This window comes from Thamnophis elegans, unplaced genomic scaffold (genome assembly GCF_009769535.1).
Source record: "Thamnophis elegans isolate rThaEle1 unplaced genomic scaffold, rThaEle1.pri scaffold_310_arrow_ctg1, whole genome shotgun sequence".
NCBI lineage: Eukaryota > Metazoa > Chordata > Lepidosauria > Squamata > Colubridae > Thamnophis > Thamnophis elegans.
This window is the reverse complement of record NW_022473781.1, coordinates 1-21,670: the sequence shown is the minus strand read 5'-3', so window position 1 is coordinate 21,670 and position 21,670 is coordinate 1. Positions and strand designations below refer to the sequence as shown.

At 45.2% G+C, this 21,670-nt stretch overlaps 1 protein-coding gene across 1 annotated transcript; it reads left to right on the top strand.

Annotated features, from left to right (window-relative positions):
- The first annotated feature begins 7,468 nt into the window (after positions 1 to 7,468).
- On the top strand, positions 7,469 to 20,159 carry MPZ (myelin protein zero). Its single transcript, XM_032238563.1, is given in 6 exon segments — positions 7,469 to 7,600; positions 14,915 to 15,081; positions 15,514 to 15,727; positions 17,725 to 17,860; positions 18,711 to 18,768; positions 18,955 to 20,159. Coding segments are annotated over 6 exon segments (927 nt in total). The 5' UTR covers positions 7,469 to 7,530; the 3' UTR covers positions 19,237 to 20,159.
- Positions 20,160 to 21,670: the final 1,511 nt, after the last annotated feature.

The window sequence follows — 21,670 nt, the reverse complement described above, 5'->3', positions numbered from 1 at the left end:
CCAGCCAGCGTTTGCTGGCTGGGGAATTCTGGGAGTTGAAGTCCGGACATCTTCAAGTTGCCAAGATTTGAGAAACACTGCCTTACAGCGCTGATAATGCTACCCAGTTGGGTCACGAAACGTCTGCAAGAGCTCAGAGATCACCCAGGACCCCACAGCTGGGTGGGTGGGTGGGGGGTTAGACTAGATGACCTACAAAGCCCCCTGTCAATTTGTACCTGCATCAGTTCTCCTCCTCTCTGCAAACCCTACTTCCTTTTAGCACTGATGATGTTACCTAGTTGGGTCATGAAACATCTGCAAGAAAACAACCAAGTTCAGAGAACACTTAAGGACCCCACAAACCTCCTATTATTATTATTATTATTATTCCTCCTCCTCCTCTTCCTCCTCCTCCTCCTCTCCACAAACCCTATCCCCTTCTAGGACTGATGATGTTACCTAGTTGGGTCATGAAACGTCTGCAAGAAAATAAGCAAATTCAGAGAGTACCAAGGACACCACAATCCTCTTCCTCCTCCTCTTCCCCACAATCCCCATTATTATTACTCCTCCACCTCCTCCTCCTCTCCTCAAACTCTATCCCCTTCTAGCACTGATGATGTTACCTAGTTGGGTCATGAAACGTCTGCAAGAAAATAAGCAAACTCAGAGAGTACCAAGGACACCACAGTCCCTCCTCTTCCTCCTCCTCTTCCCCACAATCCCCATTATTATTATTATTATTATTATTATTATACAATTGTATCACAGCGGCCAGTTGTTTCGCCGGATTTGGCATTGGTTACTAGTCGGGCCCCACCCAGGGGCCTAGGACGTCGTAACGTATTTTCGTAATATGCGTGCAGATCCAAGCAGTGCGGCTTTTTGCATTTGACTGATGGTGATTTTGTCAATTTTTAACTGTTTTAAATGTAATTCCAGTGCTTTTGGAATAGCACCCAGTGTGCCGATTACCACTGGAATTACCACTGCTGGTTTGTGCCATAGTCGTTGAATTTCGATTTTTAAGTCCTGGTATCTTGCGATTTTTTCATGTTCCTTCTCGGCGACCCTGCTATCACCTGGTATTGCGATGTCTATGATTGTGACCTTATTTTTCTCAACCAGTGTGATGTCTGGTGTATTATGCGCCAGTATTTTGTCGGTTTGTATACGGAAATCCCACAAGATCTTGACCATCTGATTTTCGGTGACTTTTTCAGGCTGATGTTCCCACCAGTTTGTTGCTGTTTTAATATTATAATTTTTGCACAAATTCCAATGGATCATTTGTGCTACTGAATTGTGCCGCAATTTATAATCAGTCTGCGCGATTTTTTTACAGCAGCTGAGTATGTGATCAACAGTTTCATCAGCTTCTTTGCAAAGTCTGCATTTGGCATCATCAGAGGATTTTTCGATTTTGGCCTTAATGGCATTTGTGCGGATAGCTTGTTCTTGCGCAGCCAGGATTAGTGACTCTGTTTCTTTCTTTAATGTACCTGTTTTTAACCATAACCAAGTTTGTTCACTGTCCACTTTATCTTTTATTTTTTCCAGAAATTGACCATGCAGTGCTTTGTTCTGCCAACTCTCCATTCTTGATTTTATCACATCTTTTCTGTATTCTTGTTTTGTCTGTTGGGCCTTCAGTAGATTTTTGTTCTTTACTTCGATTAATAGATGTTCTTGAGTGTCTTTTAAATGATCAGCCAGTGCATGTTTTTCCTCTTCAACTGTTTGCTTCACTTGTAATAATCCTCTGCCACCTGATTTTCGGGGCAGATATAGTCTATCAGTATCACCACGTGGATGTAAACTGTAGTGCATTGTCATTAGTTTCCTGGTTTTTCGGTCCAAAAGGTCCAAATCAGCTTGTGTCCAGTTAACTATGCCAGCTGTGTATCTTATAACTGGTATTGCCCAGGTATTTATGGCCTTGATTGTATTTCCACCATTCAATTTAGATTTCAAAATTTTCCTAACTCTGTTGGTGTACTCTCGCCTGACAATAGTTTTTACTTCTCCATGCTTGATGTTATCCAACTGCAGAATGCCTAAGTATTTGTAGGCTTCATTTTCTTTGCATTTAATTAGTTGGCCATTGGGCATTTCAATTCCCTCAGATGCAGTGATTTTTCCCCTTTTTATGGATACAGTGGCGCATTTTTCCATGCCAAACTGCATTGAAATATCGGTGCTGAATACTCGGACTGTATTTGTCAATGATTGGATTTCTATTTCTGACTTTCCATAGAGTTTCAAATCATCCATATATAGTAAATGCGAAATTTTTTCAGCTTTTTTGGCTGTTTGGTAGCCTAATTTCATTTTTTTTAAGATTACTGATAGTGGGATCATTGCGATGATGAAGAGAAGAGGTGAAAGTGAATCACCCTGGAAAATTCCTCGCTTGATATTAACCATTCCGTAGCTCTCATTCCCTATTGCCAACTCAGTTCTCCATTGTTTCATTGCCTTTTCAGTAAAGGATGTAATATTTTTGCTAATGCCAGTTGTTTCTAAGCATTTTATGATCCAACTATGTGGCAGTGAGTCAAATGCCTTTTTGTAATCAATCCAGACCATATTCAAGTTCGTTTTTCTGTTCTTACAATTTTCTAATATCATTTTATCAATTAGAAGCTGATCTTTTGTGCCCCTGCTCCTTCTTTTGTTGCCTTTTTGCTCTACTGGCAAGATGTTGTTTGTTTCCAAATAATCCATCATGTTATCTGCAATAATGCCTGTGAGTAATTTGAAGGTTGTTGGTAAGCATGTTATTGGTCTATAGTTTTCAGGTGTTGTTCCTTTAGTTGGATCTTTCTGAATCAAGTATGTTTTTCCAGTTGTCAACCATTCATCAATTTGGCCCTTTTGTAAAATTTCATTCAGTTGCCTGGCTAATATTGCATGTAAACTGGTCAGATATTTGAGCCAGAAACCATGTAATTGGTCCTTTCCAGGTGATGTCCAATTCTTTACCTTTTTAACTCGATTTTTGATCATCTCAGTTGTTATTTCTAATACTTGCATTTGTTTGTTGCCAATGCTTTTCTCAAAGTCATGTATCCACTTTGCTTCCTTGTTGTAGTCCTTTGCATTTTCCCACAATTCTTTCCAGAATTCAACTGTGGCCTGCTTTTCTGGTTTTTCACTTTTGGTGTCACCATTCACATTAAGACTTTGATAAAAACGCCGTTGGTCTGATCGAAATTGCTGATTTTGTTTATATTGGATGATTCGTGCCTCATATCTTTCAATTTTTCTAGCTGTTGCTGTTATCTGCTGTTTTACAATCTCTACAGCTTCATTGATGTTTCTTGTATCCAATCTATATCTTCTGATTAGCCGATCTATGATTTTGTTGTTTTTAAGCCGTTGCTCATGCATGTTCTTTAAGTTACTAGCATCTGCCCTTAATTTTTTGATTTTTTGTTCTAGACGGATTTTCCACTTTGGCTTTGATGCTTTTTCTGTTGTGTGACTAGGTACTTTAATTTTAATGCCTAGTTCATTAGTGACTATTACAGCTGCGCTGTACATTAACTGGTTTGTTTCCAAGATGGATCCAGGTTCAATTGTTGAAAACACTGCATTAACCATTTTCATGATAGGGGCCAAAATTTTCTTAGGCACAGTTTTTAGTGATGGTAAACGTTGCCTTTCCTCATTAAGTAGAAAATGCTCCATGATCTTATCCTTCAATTCTTTTTGTTTTTGAGTTAGTTCATCAGTTGGTTCAATGATAACTGGTTCTAGTGGTGGTGATGTTATTTCCTCCCCGAGAGCTTCTTCTGGGAGTTCTACTATACTGTCTTTAGTTGTGTCTTGAATATCAGTTATTTCCGCTTGTGATATTGTTTTTTGGGTTTTGCAATTTGCCTGAATCTCCTCATGTTCAACTTCACTAAACACTTTATTCCGTATAATAAATCGCCTTTGATCTGCTAGTCGTTGTTCACTAACATTTGAATCTGGATATTGTTGTTTCCATAATTCATACATTCGCTTTAAATATCCTCTTTTTTCTGGCTCTGAGTTGTAGTAACAGGCCATTATGGCAAGGTTTTCATCTGCACTATATTTTTGTCGTTTTGTTGGCTGGTCCACTTGTAGCCCACTTGTCGACGGATGTCCAGGGACCCCAACATCCGCCGCGGCCCTTGTTAACCCGCGTGACGACCGATGCGGTATGGAATTCTTATTCGTTTTTTTCACCATATTGTATGGGTTGGCGGGGGGTTTTTTACGGGACCAGATGCCAACCTGATCCCAACCTTCCTCCTTTCTCATCCGGGCTTGGGACCGGCAACGGCGGAGTTATTATTATTATTATTATTATTATTATTATTATTATTATTATTATTCCTCCTCCTCCTCCTCCTCCTCCTCCTCCTCCTCCTCCTCTTCATCCTCCTCCTCCTCCTCCTCCTCTCCTCAAACCCTATCCCCTTTTAGCACTGATGATGTTACCTAGTTGGGTCATGAAACGTCTCCAACAAAACCACCAAGCTCAGAGAGCACCAAGGACCCCACAGACATTCTCCTCCCTCTCCTTCTCCTCCTCCTCCTCCTCCTCCTCCTCTTCATCCTCCTCCTCCTTTTCCTCCTCCTCCTCCTCCTCCTCTCCACCAACCCCTTTCCCTTCTAACACTGACAATGTTACCCAGATAGGTCATGAAACGCCTGCAAGAAAACCACCAAGCTCAGGGGACACACCAAAGGACTGCACCGTTCAACTCTTGAGCTTCTAAATATTCTCTAAATAAACCAACAGCGGTTTGCAATCCCAACATCTTCCAGTCCAACTGCCCACTTTGGAACTTGGCTAAGGCAAAAGACAACACAACACACACTCCTTTGTGCTATCTGGAATGTGTAGCGCCTACGAAAAACTGCGATTGTACTGAAATAGTGGCCTGAGAGGAAGATTTCAAAAGATTTTCAGGAAAAGGGCCAAGGGTGTAATGTGTGAGACATCTGATTTTTTCTTCTGCCTTACAGTTTTATCTTTCATTTGTAAAAAGTGTCTAATTTTCAGCACTTCGTGAACCAAATCTGGATCTGGCATTCATGTTTTTTTTTAAACCCGGGACGGTCGTGGTTTCCCCAGCCTTCCAACGGCAACGTCTTTAAAAAAATATGGAACTTTCTCATTCGGGCCTTTTTTTTTCTTCACAGAGAAAAATCCGGCTCACTTGAAGCATGGCATGGGCGCGGGGCTGGACTAGATGACCTACAAGGTCCCTTCCGACCCTGTTAATCTATTAGTAATAATAATGATAAGGAAAGTTGTAATTGGTTAAGCTGATTTCCCCCCCCCCCTCTACTGGCTCAGTAAAGAATTTCTTTGCAATGGCCAGCCCAGGTGATGTGTAAAATTAACGAGCAAAATTGATCGGACGACCCAATGGGGAGGGAATGTCACGCGGGGGGCTTGGTGATTTTCTTGCAGACGTTTCGTGGCCCAACTAGGTAACATCATCAGTGCTAGAAGGGAATGGGGATGGTGGAGAGGAGGAGGATGGGAGGAGGAGGAGGAGGAGGAGGAGGAGGAGGAGGAGGAGGAGGAGGAGGAGGAGGAGGAGGAGGAGGAAGAGAACTGTGGGGTCCTTGGTGCTCTCTGAGCTGAGTGGTTTTCTTGCACACGTTTCATGACCCAACTAGGTAACATCATCAGTGCTAGAAGGGAATGGGGATGGTGGAGAGGAGGAGGGTGGGAGAAGGAGGAGGAGGAGGAGGAAGAGGAGAAGGAGGAGGAAGAGGAGAAGGAGGAAGAGAACTGTGGGGTCCTCGGTGCTCTCTGAGCTTGGTGGTTTTCTTGCAGACGTTTCGTGACCCAACTAGGTAACATCATCAGTGCTAGAAGGGAATGGGGCTTGTGGAGAGGAGGAGGGTGGGAGAAGGAGGAGGAGGAGGAGGAAGAGGAGGAGGAGGAGAACTGTAGGGTCTTTGGTGCTCTCTGAGCTTGGTGGTTTTCTTGAAGACATTTCATGACCCAACTAGGTAACATCATCAGTGCTAGAAGGGAATGGGGATGGTAGAGAGGAGGAGGATGGGAGGAGGAGGAGGAGGAGGAGGAAGAGGAGAAGGAGGAGGAGGAGGAAGAGGAGGAGGAGGAGGAGGAAGAGAACTGTGGGGTCTTTGGTGCTCTCTGAGCTGAGTGGTTTTCTTGCACACGTTTCATGACCCAACTAGGTAACATCATCAGTGCTAGAAGGGAATGGGGCTTGTGGAGAGGAGGAGGGTGGGAGAAGGAGGAGGAGGAGGAGGAAGAGGAGAAGGAGGAGGAGGAGGAAGAGGAGGAGAACTGTAGGGTCTTTGGTGCTCTCTGAGCTTGGTGGTTTTCTTGAAGACATTTCATGACCCAACTAGGTAACATCATCAGTGCTAGAAGGGAATGGGGATGGTGGAGAGGAGGAGGATGGGAGGAGGAGGAGGAGGAGGAGGAGGAAGAGAACTGTGGGGTCCTTGGTGCTCTCTGAGCTGAGTGGTTTTCTTGCACACGTTTCATGACCCAACTAGGTAACATCATCAGTGCTAGAAGGGAATGGGGCTTGTGGAGAGGAGGAGGGTGGGAGAAGGAGGAGGAGGAAGAGGAGAAGGAGGAAGAGAACTGTGGGGTCCTTGGTGCTCTCTGAGCTTGGTGGTTTTCTTGCAGACGTTTCGTGACCCAACTAGGTAACATCATCAGTGCTAGAAGGGAATGGGGATGGTGGAGAGGAGGAGGAGGAGGGTGGGAATAGGAGGAGAGAGGAGGAGGAAGAGGAGAAAGAGGAAGAGAACTGTGAGGTCCTTGGTGCTCTCTGAGCTTGGTGGTTTTCTTGAAGACATTTCATGACCCAACTAGGTAACATCATCAGTGCTAGAAGGGGATTGTGAAGAGGAGGAAGGGGAGGAGAAGGAGGGGGAAGATAACTGTGGGGTCCTTGCTGCTCTCTGAGCTTGGTGCTTTTCTTCCAGGCGTTTCATCACCCAACTAGGTAACACCATCAGTGCTTCAACCCTAAGCTGCAAATATCCCCTCCGATCGGAATTCACCCTGCATCGATTCCCCGTCAATCAATCTCCTGAAAAAGACTCCCAACTCAAATGACAGACAGCTCCCCCCCCCTCCACCTCCTGGCCCTGGCCAAATGCTCTGCCTCTGTCGGGTGGCGAGAAAAGTCGCATTTTCTCAAAGGCTGTGCCCTCACCCACACCCTGCCAAGAATGCAGCCTCCTTGCCCAGCTATGCTCCCAGCAGCTCCCCATAAATGCGAGCTTTTATGTTTTGTTCTCTTTGGGGTTGGGGGGGGGGGCAGTTGGTCTTCTCTTTCCCTCCCCCCCCCTTCTCGTTTTTTCCTCCCCACTGCTTTGAGGAGCCACACGCCACCTTCTCATTGGTCCCAGATTTCTGCAGAGATGGCATCCTTGAGGGCAGGCGGGTTCTTAAGCCAAGGATTTCCCCCCCTCGCCGGCATTCGAACTGGGGTGGCCTCCGTGGCTTTTGCTACCAGCTCTTCCCTTCCCATGTGGCTGGGACTTGGACACTAACCCGAAACCATGGGGCTCCCAGCCAAAGCCGGAATGGGCCAGGCCTTGCTGTGGTCAATCCTGTTGTGGTCCACCGTGGGTAAGTTGCACGCTACAGGAAAAGTTTTTCCCAAGTTTTGCAAATAAAAAAAAACAAAACGCAGATGGGGCCAAAACCGTAAGTATCGAAAAGCAGAAGAAGAGTTGGAAGGGACCTTGGAGGTCTTCTAGTCCAACCCTTTGGAGACTCCAATCTCTTCTTGAAAACCAGCCAGTAATGGGGAAGGAAGGAAGGAAGGAAGGAAGGAAGGAAGGAAGGAAGGAAAGGAAGGATAAAAGCATTTTAAGGGACCTTGGAGGTCTTCTAGTCCAACCCCTTGGAGACTCTAATCTCTTTTTGAAAACCAGCTAGTAATGGGGAAAGAAGGAAGGAAGGAGGGAAGGAAGGAAGGAAGGAAGGAAGGAAGGAAGGATAAAAGCATTGGAAGGGACCTTGGAGATCTTCTAGTCCAACCCCTTGGAGAGTCCAATCTCTTCTTGAAAACCAGCCAGTAATGGGGAAAGAAGGAAGGAAGGAAGGAGGGAAGGAAGGAAGGATAAAAGCATTGGAAGGGACCTTGGAGGTCTTCTAGTCCAACCCCTTGGAGACTCCAATCTCTTCTTGAAAACCAGCCAGTAATAGGAAAAGAAGGAAGGAAGGAAGGAGGGAAGGAAGGAAGGAAGGAAGGAAGGAGGGAAGGAAGGAAGGAAGGAAGGATAAAAGCATTGGAAGGGACCTTGGAGGTCTTCTAGTCCAACCCCTTGGAGACTCCAATCTCTTCTTGAAAACCAGCCAGTAATGGGGAAAGAAGGAAGGAAGGAGGGAAGGAAGGAAGGAAGGATAAAAGCATTGGAAGGGACCTTGGAGGTCTTCTAGTCCAACCCCTTGGAGACTCCAATCTCTTCTTGAAAACCAGCCAGTAACAGGAAAAGAAGGAAGGAAGGAAGGAAGGAGGGAAGGAAGGATAAAAGCATTGGAAGGGACCTTGGAGGTCTTCTAGTCCAACCCCTTGGAGAGTCCAATCTCTTCTTGAAAACCAGCCAGTAATGGGGAAAGAAGGAAGGAAGGAAGGAAGGAGGGAAGGAAGGATAAAAGCATTGGAAGGGACCTTGGAGGTCTTCTAGTCCAACCCCCTATTTAAGCAGGAGACCCTATCCCATTTCAGACCAACTATTGTCTTCAAAAGTAGGATGAGATACTCAGCTCCCCTTTCTGGGAGGGGGTGACCTCTGTTTGGTTTTATTTTTTCAACCATCCCTGATCATGGGGGTCTTTTAGGGGTAGACTGCCTCTGAAGCTGGAGGCTCTCCCCCCGCCGGGCTGTAGATTGTTGGAAAACTGTCCCGAGCATCTTCTCTTGAGTTGTCCTGCTTCCCTAACACAATTTCCCTGGCGTGGTTGGCTTTGGGATTTGAGCTTCGGCTTTTTTTAATCTCCGGTGCTGCAACATGGGCTATGTAGTTCTTCCGCCCTCTTGCAGGTCTGATTTTTTGTCATACTTAAGAGGACTGAAGCAGAGCAAACCATTCCTAGATGGCTGCAGATTTCCTTGGTCGTTCAGATTGCTTGGCCTGGCTTGGTTAATGATGGTTCGGATGGTGGTTTAATTCGAAGGGCAATGAATTCTAGGAGGATCCCAGGGTGAAATTCTCCATATTGACGATTTAGACCTCGAAGCTTCATGTTCGATCTTCTCCATGAATGGTGCATGTGAATAAACTCTTCAATAACATCTACGTTGAATTTTCCTTCCCAAACGTTTTTCTGCTGGGGTTTGGGGTGGGGAAAATCAAGGGAAAGGACCAATTGAGTGAGATTTGGTGAAGGGAAAATGATATCATTAATTTGTAAAAGAAAGGACCAAAAACCAGAAGTTGCAAAAGTTAGGTAAAGGTAAAATTTCCCCTTGCACATACGTATGTGCTAGTCGTTCCAGACTCTAGGGGGCGGTGCTCATCTCCGTTTCAAAGCCGAAGAGCCAGCGCTGTCCGAAGACGTCTCCGTGGTCATGTGGCCGGCATGACTCAAAGCCGAAGGCACACGGAGCGCTGTTCCCTTCCCACCAAAGGTGGTTCCTATTTTTCTACTTGCATTTTTTACGTGCTTTCGAACTGCTCGGTTGGCAGAAGCTGAGACAAGTCACGGGAGCTCACTCCGTTATGCAGCGCTAGGGATTCGAAGCGCCCAACTGACGACCTTTCTGATCGACGAGCTCAGCGTCTTAGCCCCTGAGCCACCGCATCCCTGGCAAAAGTTAGGCATTCCGATTTTAAAAATTGTGTTTAATATTGCGAGCCACAGCTTTTAATAAAAAAAAAAGGGCCTGCAATTTTAAGCAGGAGAAAACAGTGACAGGACCTGGCCGTTATTAATTGAACAATTCATAATCACGACGTCTCTTGTCATGCGGAGAAGCAACCGTGTCTCGTAGGATCTTGAGCAGAGGGTTGGACTAGAAGACCTCCAAGGTCCCTTCCGTCTCTGTTTCTTTTCTGTTTTGTTCGTCGCGCCTTAAAACCTGAGAAATGGGACTCACACCACGCAGTGGTTTTGCTGAATGTGGTTTGTTGGGAAAAACCACTTTGGGTTGGGGTCCTGCTCCCCCCTTGGGGCAACCCCAAACTGGACAAACCATGATTTGTGATAGGATGAATGAACCTGTGCAGAATTATTACCTGCCTTGAAATTTTATGGATGACCTTAATCTGTAAAATAATCGATTTATTAAACTGGGGATGTCTCAGAATCTGGTAAACACATCTCTATTTTCTGTGGTTTGGGCTTCAACAAAGACCTTCCTTTTTTTTTGGGGGGGGGGGTTGATCATTTTTATAACATTTCTCTTTCCACTCGGAAGGAGGGGGGGAATGCAACCCATTACGGGGGCAGACAGATTAAATTGCTTTCCGTAGAGCCGAGAAGCGCATTAGCAGAACAAAGCAATATATTTTCCAGTGCTCTGTAACATCTTCCTATTATTTTTGGAGGAGCGAACATGGGAATTGGGTGCGGGAGAGGAAACAGAAGTAAGAATTGTGTTGTTGGGCACCGGTTTGACCTGACAAATTAAATTTATTTATCTCTGATTATAACTGTCCCAGCATCCCGCATGGTTAATCCTACTGGATCGTGTCTGTTTTTAAGAATTTGCAGTCATTTTCTAGGCAATTTCTGTTTTATAAAGCAAAAATGGCCAGTTTGCAGGACACCAGTTCTCAAAAATAGATGTTTTTTTATATCCAGGAGTTCCAGAAAGATTTCTTGCTCCGAAAAGCGACAATAATAATAATAATAATAATAATAATAATAATAATAATAATAATAATAATACATTTATGACCCTGTTGGAAAGAAAGGGAAGGAAGGAATTGAGAAAGGAAGGGACAATTCAAAGAATTAGGAGAGCAAGTTCGAAAGTTTTCGTTCAGTTTCACAATTGATCCTTCCCAGTCTGGATTGACAGATTGCACTAATAAGCCACAATGTAGTTCAGAACCATGATTCTTGGCTTAAAGATAGCAATAGCAATAGCAGTTAGACTTATATACTGCTTCATAGGGCTTTCAGCCCTCTCTAAGCGGTTTACAGAGTCAGCATATTGCCCCCAACAACAATCCGGGTCCTCATTTTACCCACCTTGGAAGGATGGAAGGCTGAGTTCAACCCTGAGCCGGTGAGATTTGAACAGCCGAACTGCAGAACTGCAGTCAGCTGAAGTAGCCTACAGTGCTGCATTTAACCACTGCGCCACCTCGGCTCTAGATGCAATATGTATGAACTTAGAAGATTAGAAGATGCATTTGTTCGGTTCAGAACGGATCATTCTAAACGCGAGTTGAGAGATCGCATTAAGCCAGAATGTAGCTATGATTCTTGGCTTAATGCAATGGGTATGAATGCATATAGAACTGAAGTCTGCGGTGTGCCCCGATTAGAATGAATGTATGAGGTGTTGCTATTTTAAACCTTTTTCTTTTGTTATGTGTTCGTTATGTGTCTTTTTTTTTCTCTCTCTTTATTTTTGTAAGCCGCCCGGAGTCCTTCGGGATTGGGCGGCATATAAATATGGTTAATTAAATTAAATTAAATTGAATTTAAAGGGAAAATAATGGAATTTTTCCTTTGTTTTTCCTAGTTGGATGGAACTAAGCTTTCGAGCAGTCCTGAGTTCAAAGCCATATCAGATTTAAATTCGATCATTCTCGTCCCCTTGACCTGATCAGATCAGCGATCATGGGTGGATCGGATTTAAATCGGTTGTGATTTTGAATCCAGGACTGACTGTCGGGTTTTCAGAGTCAGCTTAATAGGACCGACTGAACTAGCTTAAAATCTGTTATGATTTTGAATTCGGGATCCGATTTCTTTTGCAACCCAATTTACAGACCACAATCTCTCCCAGACTTTTTAAAAATGTGACGTTCCGTTATGCTGATACGTAGTCATGTAAATATATAAATATTTATATTACTCCAAATCTCAGCCCACAGCACATCTGTTGTCCCCACAATTTTCTTAATTGCAGCCAATAAAAGAGAATTTTTAAACAGTCGTATCAATCTCTGGGGAGTTTTAATTCTAACCCCCCTTCCCCCCCCCCTTAAATCTGCCTCTTAACTTCCTCTTGATGGATTCTCAAAACTGTACTTCGGAGCAGGAGATACAGATTAACTGAATTGGAAGGGATCTCCGAGGTCATCTAATCCAACCCTTCCCTCTCCCCAAGCAGGAGACTCTACACCCTTTCTGACTGAACCCAGTCCAGTCTCTTCTTGAAAGCTTTAGGCCAGATTAATAAGAGTCCCATTGAATGTAGAATAAGAGAGTTGGAAGGGACCTTGGAGGTCATCTAGTCCAATCCCCCCCCCTCTGCCCAAGTAGGAGACCCTGCACCCTTTCTAACTGATGGCAATCCAGTCTCTTCTTGAAAGCTTTAGCCCAGATTTAACAGATTAACAGAGTCCCATTGAATATAGAATAAGAGAGTTGGAAGGGACCTTGGAGGTCATCTAGTCCAACCCTCTCTGCCCAAGCAGGAGACCCCACACCACTTCTGGCAGTCTTATTGAAAGTTTCCAGGGATGAAGCTTCCACAACTTTTGAAGGCAAGCTAGGTTTGGGAAATAGGGAAAGAGCTTGGTGAGATCTAAGAGGCAAATATTCTTAATTTTCTTCGAAGTACCCTCCCCGATGCCATCGAAAACAATCCCAATTCCATTTCATCCTTATACCAAAGGTTGAACGAGGCTGGTTATTTTTACCGTGCTTCTTCGCCAAATGCACAGAGCCCTGGGGAAACAGACCTCATCACTGCGAACAGTGTAATTTCCTGGTTTATTTAAGACGAGCGAAGGAATAGGGGTTTATGAACCGTACAAATCAACTGTGACATGTTTAACCCAGCTGCTCCTTGCCATTGAAATGGGTGAAAAGAAGCAGAAACAACGAATTCTGCTTGCTTTAAAATCCTCAGCAACAAGGGAGCCGGAAAAAAAAAATTATTTTGGCTGATTTCAGAGGCTTTTTCATCCCGCGTTTATTATTTTTTTTATAAACAACTCAAAGACGACGAATGTATTTAATGCTTCCAATTTCTCCCAAAATTGGCATCAGCGGAAAATTTCAGGAGTTCAGGATGGAGCAAACGGGATTTTTAAAATTAAAACAGAAGGGATCGTAACGGCGGAGGTTAGAAATGAGGAAGGGGTGGGAATTGGAATGCAGTGACTTTTAAATCAGGAGGGAGCAATTTATTTTTAAAAGAAAAATGTTGTGGAATAGCACATTTTCTTGGGAGTAATATAGCAGAGTTACAGATAGTCCTTGATATAGCCATTCGTTTATCGAGAGTTCGTAATTACGAGGCACTGTAAGAAGTGATTAAGAACAGTCCTCGCACTTGTGACGGCCACAGCATCGCTAAAGTCACGTGGTCAAAATTTGGATGATTGACAACGGCACGCGTTTACGATAATGGTGGCATTCTGGGGTCTTGGGACCACTACATGCGACCTTCCCAGCAGACTTTTGATAAGCAAAGTGAACGGGGGAAGAAAAGGAAAGAAAAAAAGAATAAGGAAGAAAGCAAGGAAGGAAGGAGGGAGGGAGGGAATGAAGGAAGGAAAAAGGAGAAAGAGGGAAAGGGAAGGGTGGGAAGAGAAGGAGGAAGGAAAAAGAGAGACCCCACAGAAAGGAGGAAAATGGGTTTTGTTGCACATTAAGGCCTTGGGTTGAGACGCCATTCTCAGCCTTTCAATAAACCACGATTAAACCAGCTTGGCAAGATTTAACCACCAATAAACCATGCTTAAACCAGCTTGGCAAGGTTTAACCCCCCCCAACAAACCACGATTAAGGCCATCAAAGCCTTACATAGGGAGGAATGCCCGAAATGGCAGCCTCGCAAACTTCACAGAGCAGTTGTGTGTTTTATCGTTGTTGTTTTTTTGTCTAGATGGGCACAAAATCACGCCGAAAAAGTGTGTGCGTGTCGGGGGGGGGATAGGGTGGATTAGACAAAGAGAAAAAGGCTGGTTTTTTTTGGGGGGGGGGCAAAACACCAGGAGGGAAATTTCCCACACATCCCCACAGCCCCCCCCCAACATTTTGGAATTTGCAACTCCAGGGAGGGAAAAAAGGAAAGGATTGTTCACTCTACACAAAAGGACATTTGATAGCAAATGTCACAATTTTGAGATCACTCAGCAATGTTCTGTCCTGTTCGGGCCACAAGGCGGCGGCGGGGGGGGGGTTATGGAAGGAGCTACCCACTTCCCAAATGTGGGGGGAGGCAGAAGTGGGGGGGGGGGGGAAATCCCACAAAACCCATTGTGGATTTTTGTATCACAACAATTAGTCTCTCTCTCTCTCTCTCCCCTCCTTTTTTCTAAGTTTCTTTTCTTTTCTTTTTATTTCTCGGGGCTTTTATAGCAATATAGCAATAGCAGTAGACTTATATACCGCTTCATAGGCCTTTCAGGCCTCTCTAAGCGGTTTACAGAGAGTCAGCATATTGCCCCCAACAATCTGGGTCCTCATTTTACCCACCTCGGAAGGATGGAAGGCTGAGTCAACCCTGAGCCGGTGAGATTTGAACCGCTGACCTGCTGATCTAACAGTAGCCTGCAGTGCTGCATTTAACCACTGCGCCACCTTGGCCCTATCCTGCCTTCACTAGTTTTTATAAATAAATATATCTATCTCTATCTAGCTACCTACCAATCTATTCCTATCTATCTATCTCATCTATCTCATCCATCCATCCATCCTATCCATCCATCCATCCATCCATCTATCATCCATCTATCCATCCATCCATCCATCCATCCATCCATCCATCCGATTAATTTCACCCTTCTCTGCTTTTGTTTGCAGTGCTCTCTCCAACCTTGGCAATCAAAGTTTACACGGCAAACGAGGTCCATGGCACGATGGGATCCAAAATTAAGCTCTCTTGCTCCTTCTGGTCCAACGAGTGGATCTCTGACGACATTTCCATCACATGGCACTTTCAGCCCGAACGTGGAAAAGACAGTATTTCGGTAAAAAAAATATCTATCTATCTATCTATCTATCTATCTATCTATCTATCTATCTATCGATCGATCGATCGATCGATCGATCTATCTATCTATCTATCTATCTATCTATCTACCTACCTACCTACCTACCTACCTACCTACCTACCTACCTACCTACCTCCTACCTACCTACCTACCTACGTATGTATCTATCTATCATCTATTAGTTAGCTGTATATCCGTATATTTCTGTATACATTTGTATATGTATTATATAATAGTTTGGCTGTTAAACTTCAGATGCCCACCAGAGGGCAGCAGAAACTGAGCATTAGTCTCTGCTGCCCTCATGTGGTTCCATATATATTGCCCTCCCGATCTGATTCTTCTCTTCGGTCAAGCAGGTGGTAATTCTTCGTCCCACTAATTCTCCTGCTCTTATTCCGACCCCAGATATTCCACTATGCCAAAGGCCAGCACTACATCGACAACGTCGGGTCCTTCAAGGAAAGGATCGAGTGGATCGGAGACCCTCGCTGGAAAGACGGCTCCATTATCATCCATGACCTGGAATACACCGACAACGGGACCTACACTTGTGACGTCAAAAACCCACCGGACATTGTGGGGAGAACATCACAAGTCACCCTCTATGTCTTTGAGAATGGTAATGCTCGTTGACTGGTGGGAAATTGTTTGTGGTGTTCCTGTGATCCTCTCATTTGTAATCTCTGTCATTAGACAATTATGAATATACAAATTACAAATTGTAATTTATAATGTGACTCCACAACTTTTTGGGGTGAACTGAAGGAGCTGGTCTAGGAGTGGGAAGGAAGGAAAAGAAGAAAGGAAGGAGGAAAATAAAAAGAAGGAAGAAAGAAAGAATGGAGGGAAGGAAGGAAGTAAAAGGAAAAGAAGGAAGTAAAAGGAAAAGCAGGAAGGAAGGAAGGTGGGAAGGAAGGAAGGCGGACAATAAAAAGAAGGAAGAAAGGAAGGAAGGAAGGAGGGAGGGAAGGAAGGAGGAAAATAAAAAGAAAGGAAGGAAGGAAGGAGGGAGGGAAGGAAGGAAGGAGGAAAATAAAAAGAAAGGAAGGAGGGAAGGAAGGAAGGGAAAGAGGGAAGGAGGAAAATAAAAAGAAAGGAAGGAAGGAAGGAAGGAAGGAGGGAGGGAAGGAAGGAAGGAGGAAAATAAAAAGAAGGAAGGAAGGAGGGAAGGAAGGAAGGGAAAGAGGGAAGGAGGAAAATAAAAAGAAAGGAAGAAAGGAAGGAAGGAAGGAAAAGGAAAAGAAGGAAGGAAAAGGAAAAGAAAGAAGGAAGGAAGGAGGGAGGGAAGGAAGGAAAGAAGGAAGGAAGGGAAAGAGGGAAGGAAAGGAAAATAAAAAGAAGGAAGAAAGGAAGGAGGGAAGGAAAGAAGGAAGGGAAAGAGGGAAGGAGGAAAATAAAAAGAAGGAAGGAAGGAGAGAAGGAAAAGGAAAAGAGTGAAGGAAGGAGGGAGGGAAGGAAGGAAAGAAGGAAGAAAGGAAAAGAGGGAAGGAGGAAAATAAAAAGAAGAAAGGAAGGAAGGAGGGAAGGAAGGAAAAGGAAAAGAAGGAAGGAAAAGGAAAAGAAGGAGGGAAGGAAGGAAGGAAGGAAGGAAGGAAGGAAGGAAGGAAGGAAGGAAGGAAGAGCAAGTTGGAGGGAAGAAGGAACATCTACTCTTTGTCAATCTCTTTCCCCAATTTCTATGACCGACCTATGAAGTCTGTGCAATCTCTTCTCCTTGAGTTTGCAACCCATTGAACTCAATGGGCCAGGCTTCTATGGGGAAGCTCAACCTTTCGGGTTAATGTTTGAATGGGTGGCTGGAATGCAAAGATTGAGTTGAGGCAGGACTGCTGAGCAAAGCTAGCTGGAGATGTTGGATATTTTAATAATATTCTCTCCTCCTTCTCCTCCTTTTCCACCTCTTCATCTCCATCTTCTCTCCTCCTCCTCCTCTTCTTTCTCCCTTCTTCTCCTTCATCTTCCCCTCTATCTTCTCTTCCCCTCCTCCTTCTCCTTCTCCTTCTCCCTTCTTCTCCTTTTCCACCACCTCCTCTCCATCTTCTCTCCTCCTCCTCTTCCTCTCCTCCTCCTCCTCCTCCTCTTCTTTCTCCTTCCTTCTCCTTCTCCACTTCTTCCTCCTCCTCTTCCTCCTTCTCCTCCTCTTCTCCACCTTCTCCTCCATCTTTCCCTCACCTTTGTCCATCCTCGCCACCCCTCCCTCCCTCTTTCTCCTCCTCCTCCTCCTCCTCCTCCTCCTCCTCCTCCTCCTCCTCCTCCTCCTCCTCCTCCTCTTCTTCTTCTTCTTCTTCTTCTTCTTCTTCTTCTTCTCATTTTCCATCTCCTGCATCTTCTCTCTCTTCTCCTCCTCCTCTTCTTCTCCCTTTCCTCCTCCTCCTCCTCCTCCCCTTTGTCGTTCCTCTCCACCTCTCCCTCCCTCTTTCCTTTCTTCTTCTCCTTTTTCCATCTCCTGTTCTCTCTCTTCTCCTCCTATTCTTCCCCTCTCTTCTTCTTCTCCCTTTCCTCCTCCTCCTCTCCTCCACCTTCTTCCCTATCTTTCCCTTACCTCTGTCATTCCTCTCCACCTCTCCCTCCCTCCCTCCCCTCCTCTCTCTCTCTCGTTCTTTCCTTCTTTTCCAGTTCCGACCAGATACGGCCAAGTCCTGGGTGGGATCATTGGAGGCGTCTTGCTCGTAGTCTTAGTAGTCCTACTGATAGCTTACCTGATCAGGTACTGCTGGCTGAGAAGACAAGCTACTCTTCAGAGGCGGCTCAGGTAACCCCCCAAATCCCCCCTCACCTCCTGTACCCCCATTCCTCTCTAATATTAAACATTTTTTCTTTTTCTTTATTCTCAATGTCAACCTATTCATTTCTGCACAATCTTCTTTATTGTCTCTCCTTCTGACGGGATTCTAACTATTAAATATTAAAGGTGCAGGAAATCCTTCCTTTGACATCCCTTTGACAGCTTGAGGCCTCACCCTGCCACCCCGCGAGTCCTGGCAACCACTCCCATCATGCCTGGCAGGAAAATGATGGGAGTTGTAGTCCAGCATCTCCAGAGGGCCCCAAATGTAGACTTCCCTTAGACCTTCAGTGGCTAAGACATTGTCGATCGGAAAGGTCGGCAGCTCGGCGGTTTGAATTCCTAGCACCACGTAAGGGAGTGAGCTCCAGTTACTTGTCCCAGCTTCTGCCAACCTAGCAGTTCGAAAGCATGTAAGAAAATGCAAGTAGAAAAATAGGAACCACCTTTGGTGGAAAGGGAACGGCGTTCCGTGCGCCTTCGGCGTTGAGTCATGCCGGCCACATGACCACGGAGACGTCTTCGGACAGCGCTGGCTGTTCGGCTTTGAAACGGAGATGAGCACCGCCCCCTGCAGTCGAGAACGGCTAGCACATATGTGCGAGGGGAGCCTAAATCGGGGTGGGGGCTTCACAAATCCCACGATTCAAGGTGTCGGACTCTTCGCAGACTGCTTGTGAATCATTACGGGCTGTGAATGATCCTAGTTCACAGCCGTTTAAATAAAAGAGGGTCTTTGGGATTAAACGTGTGATTTATGCTTTATGGGGAAACCTAGCTCAGGACAATGCCTATCTCTTCTTGTCTCCACTTTTAGCGCCATGGAGAAAGGGAAACTGAGGCTGGGGAAGGATTCTTCCAAACGACGCCATCAGGTGAGCCTTGGGGAGGGGGAGAGGAAGACGCTCTCCAAATAAGGATCTCTCAGCCTTATGGGTCGTCCTCGGCTTACAACCGCCATTGAGCCTGCCTAGTATGGTCGTAAGCCGCGGCGGTCGTAAAAGCTGCCATTTCCCTGCGTGCCGACCTCCTTTCTCTTCTTCTCCTTCTCCTTTTGATAGACCCCCGTCCTGTACGCCATGCTGGATCACAGCCGCCTCACCAAATCGAGCGACAAAAAGTCCCGCTTGGGAGATTCGCGCAAGGATAAGAAATAGCGGTTAGCCGGCAGAGAAGGTATCGAGAAGAAGGCGGCCAAGAAACAGGTGGTCCTGACCATCGAGATGGAAGCAAAGAAGGACCAGCATGAGGCCGAAGGCCTCAAGCCCGCCGTCAAGTCCCCCAGCAAAAACAGCCTCAAAAACGCCCTCATGAATATCCTTAAAAGCGATTCGGCTGTCTAATTCGAACGCGGGGCCTTTCCTGGCCCTCCTCTTCCTCCCCCAACTCCCCCGGGAGATTCCTTTCTCCTCCACCCAGTCCTCTTGGCTTTGCTAAGATTACCAGATCAAGGGCGCAGTACCTCTGACCACCAGCAGGCAGCGGCAAGGAGTTGGTTTGGGGTCCTCTGCTTCCACCTGCTGGCCGTTGGGAAGGCTGCAGCCCAGCCATGTTGTTTTAATGCACATTTCTCCATCTCATCAAATTTAAAATGTGTGGAGTTCAACTGCCAGATTTTTGGCTGGCAAATTCTGGGCATTGTAGTTCACACATTTTAAAGCTGCTGAAGTTTGGAAATGGAAGCATTTACAAGTTGTATGGGCATCTTTACTGCTACAATAATAATCTGTCTAACCAAGGGCTTTTCACGAGAGGGAGATTCCCATCGGCCCCTGGAATGCCCTCCATCGCCATGAGGAGAAAACGCACTGGGTGTCCTGTCCTTCTCACCCTCCCGAGTGTTATAAATTGGCCCAAAATTTGCAAAATTCTCCTTAAAACGGTGCCTTCTTCTGCTCTAACTGCCGTGACGCTCTTCTGCTCCATGATTCGAGCACAGATGTAATTTTATTTTCTTAAAAAAAAAAATCTCCTTTTTTTTTTTTTAATCTGAAGAACCAGATTCTTGTCGTTGCATCTCTCACAAACTCACAATGATGGTTTAATTTCCTTTCCGGGGTTGGGGGGGGAGATTCCATTCCAGGAGGGGCGGAAAAACATCTTGTTGGCCTCCATCGCGCCCCCCCCCCCCTTGAGCAAAACCTCTCAACAAAACAAAGGAAGAAAAACTAATATTTTAAGAACAAAATGCTCCAAATTCTTCTCTCTCTCTCTCTCTCCCTCCTTCCCTCTCTCTCTCTTTCTCTTTCCCTCTCTCTCTCTCCCTCCTTCCCCCCTCTCTCTTTCTCTTTCTCTTTCCCTCTCTCTCTCTCCCTCCTTCCCTCTCTCTCTCTTTCTCTTTCCCTCTCTCTCTCTCCCTCCTTCCCTCTCTCTCTCTCTCTCTTTCTCTCTCTCTCTCCCTCTTCCTTCCTCCCTCTCTCTCTTTTTCTGTCTCTCTCTTTCCCTCTGATCCTAATGAGGAGTGATCCCAAAGAGAGATTTCACTTTAGGCCAAATTGGGAACCTCCCACTTGAGCAAAGCATCTGAGAGATTTCGGCGGAAGTGAAAAAGTAATCATAGTTAAAAAATAATAATAAATAACCCATTAAGACGATCCCTAAAATTTCTCAGGGAGGGGGCTGTGCTCAATTTTAAAGAGGCTGCCCAATTTGGCTTGCTGGGAAATCCTCATCCCGTTGCAAAGAATTGCAAATCCTCACCCCGTTGCAAAGAATTGCAAATCCTCATCCCGTTGCAAACCTCTAGAAGGGAGGGAGGGAGGGGGGGAATGCAGATTATTCTGCCAGTTTCCCCCCAAAGTCTGTCGAAACAGACAGATTTATATTTCTGTTCTGACTTTGTTTGAACATCTTCGCGGCGTCTCCCCAGAGGGAAATTAAACCATCGTCTTGACAAGTCGATCTGCAAAAGGTTGGTTGGGAATGAAATTGATGATTAACCTGCGGAAATATTATATTGATATAATTTTTTTTTCTCCCCTTCCTTGCTGTGCTCTCTGCCCGGTGACCGAATTCTGCATGACGTTATGTGGGTAGAAAAAAAAAGGCTTTGATTTTTCTCCATTATTTTTGCTCTTGTTCAGGTGTCCTGTTTTTTTTTTTTTTAATTATTATTATTATTCTGTTCAGATTAACTTCTAGGACAACACGTTCCATCAGCAGCAAAACAGCCCAAAGGTCCCGCATCATTTTGTTAGCAAGCACACGAGAGCTTGGGTTTGTGCGTTTTAACACAATCACAGAGTTGGAAGGGACCTTGGAGGTCTTCTAGTCCAACCCACTACCCCATTTCAGACACTCTCTAGCAATTTCCCAGACTCTTTTCTTTTCTTCAAATCTCACAACGTCCGACGGTGCTAAAAGCTATGTATATAAGCAGACGATTCCCGCAGACACGCAACCACACCTTTCTGTGTAGCACAAGTTGTCGCGAGTAATCCTAGAAAACTAAACTGCGTTGTTTTTTTTTTAATTGGTTTCCATGTAAGTGTGTACAATTTTCTTGGGGTTTTCTCGACCCCGGAGTTGCCTTTCAAACAGCAGCAGCGGCCGTCGCGCAGAAACAAACGACATCATTAAAATGACAAAGAATTAATAAAAAGACTGACATTTCTGTACCCAGCTGGCTCTCTTGTGGTCTGTGATCCTAATAGTAAAGTTGGAGTAAAAAAGGGGAAGGAGGCCTGACGGATTTTACTCCGTGGGTCATTGCCGACTAGATGATGGAGCTGTTCATCTCCGTTTCAAGGTCGTTGACCAGCCATATCCGAAGACATT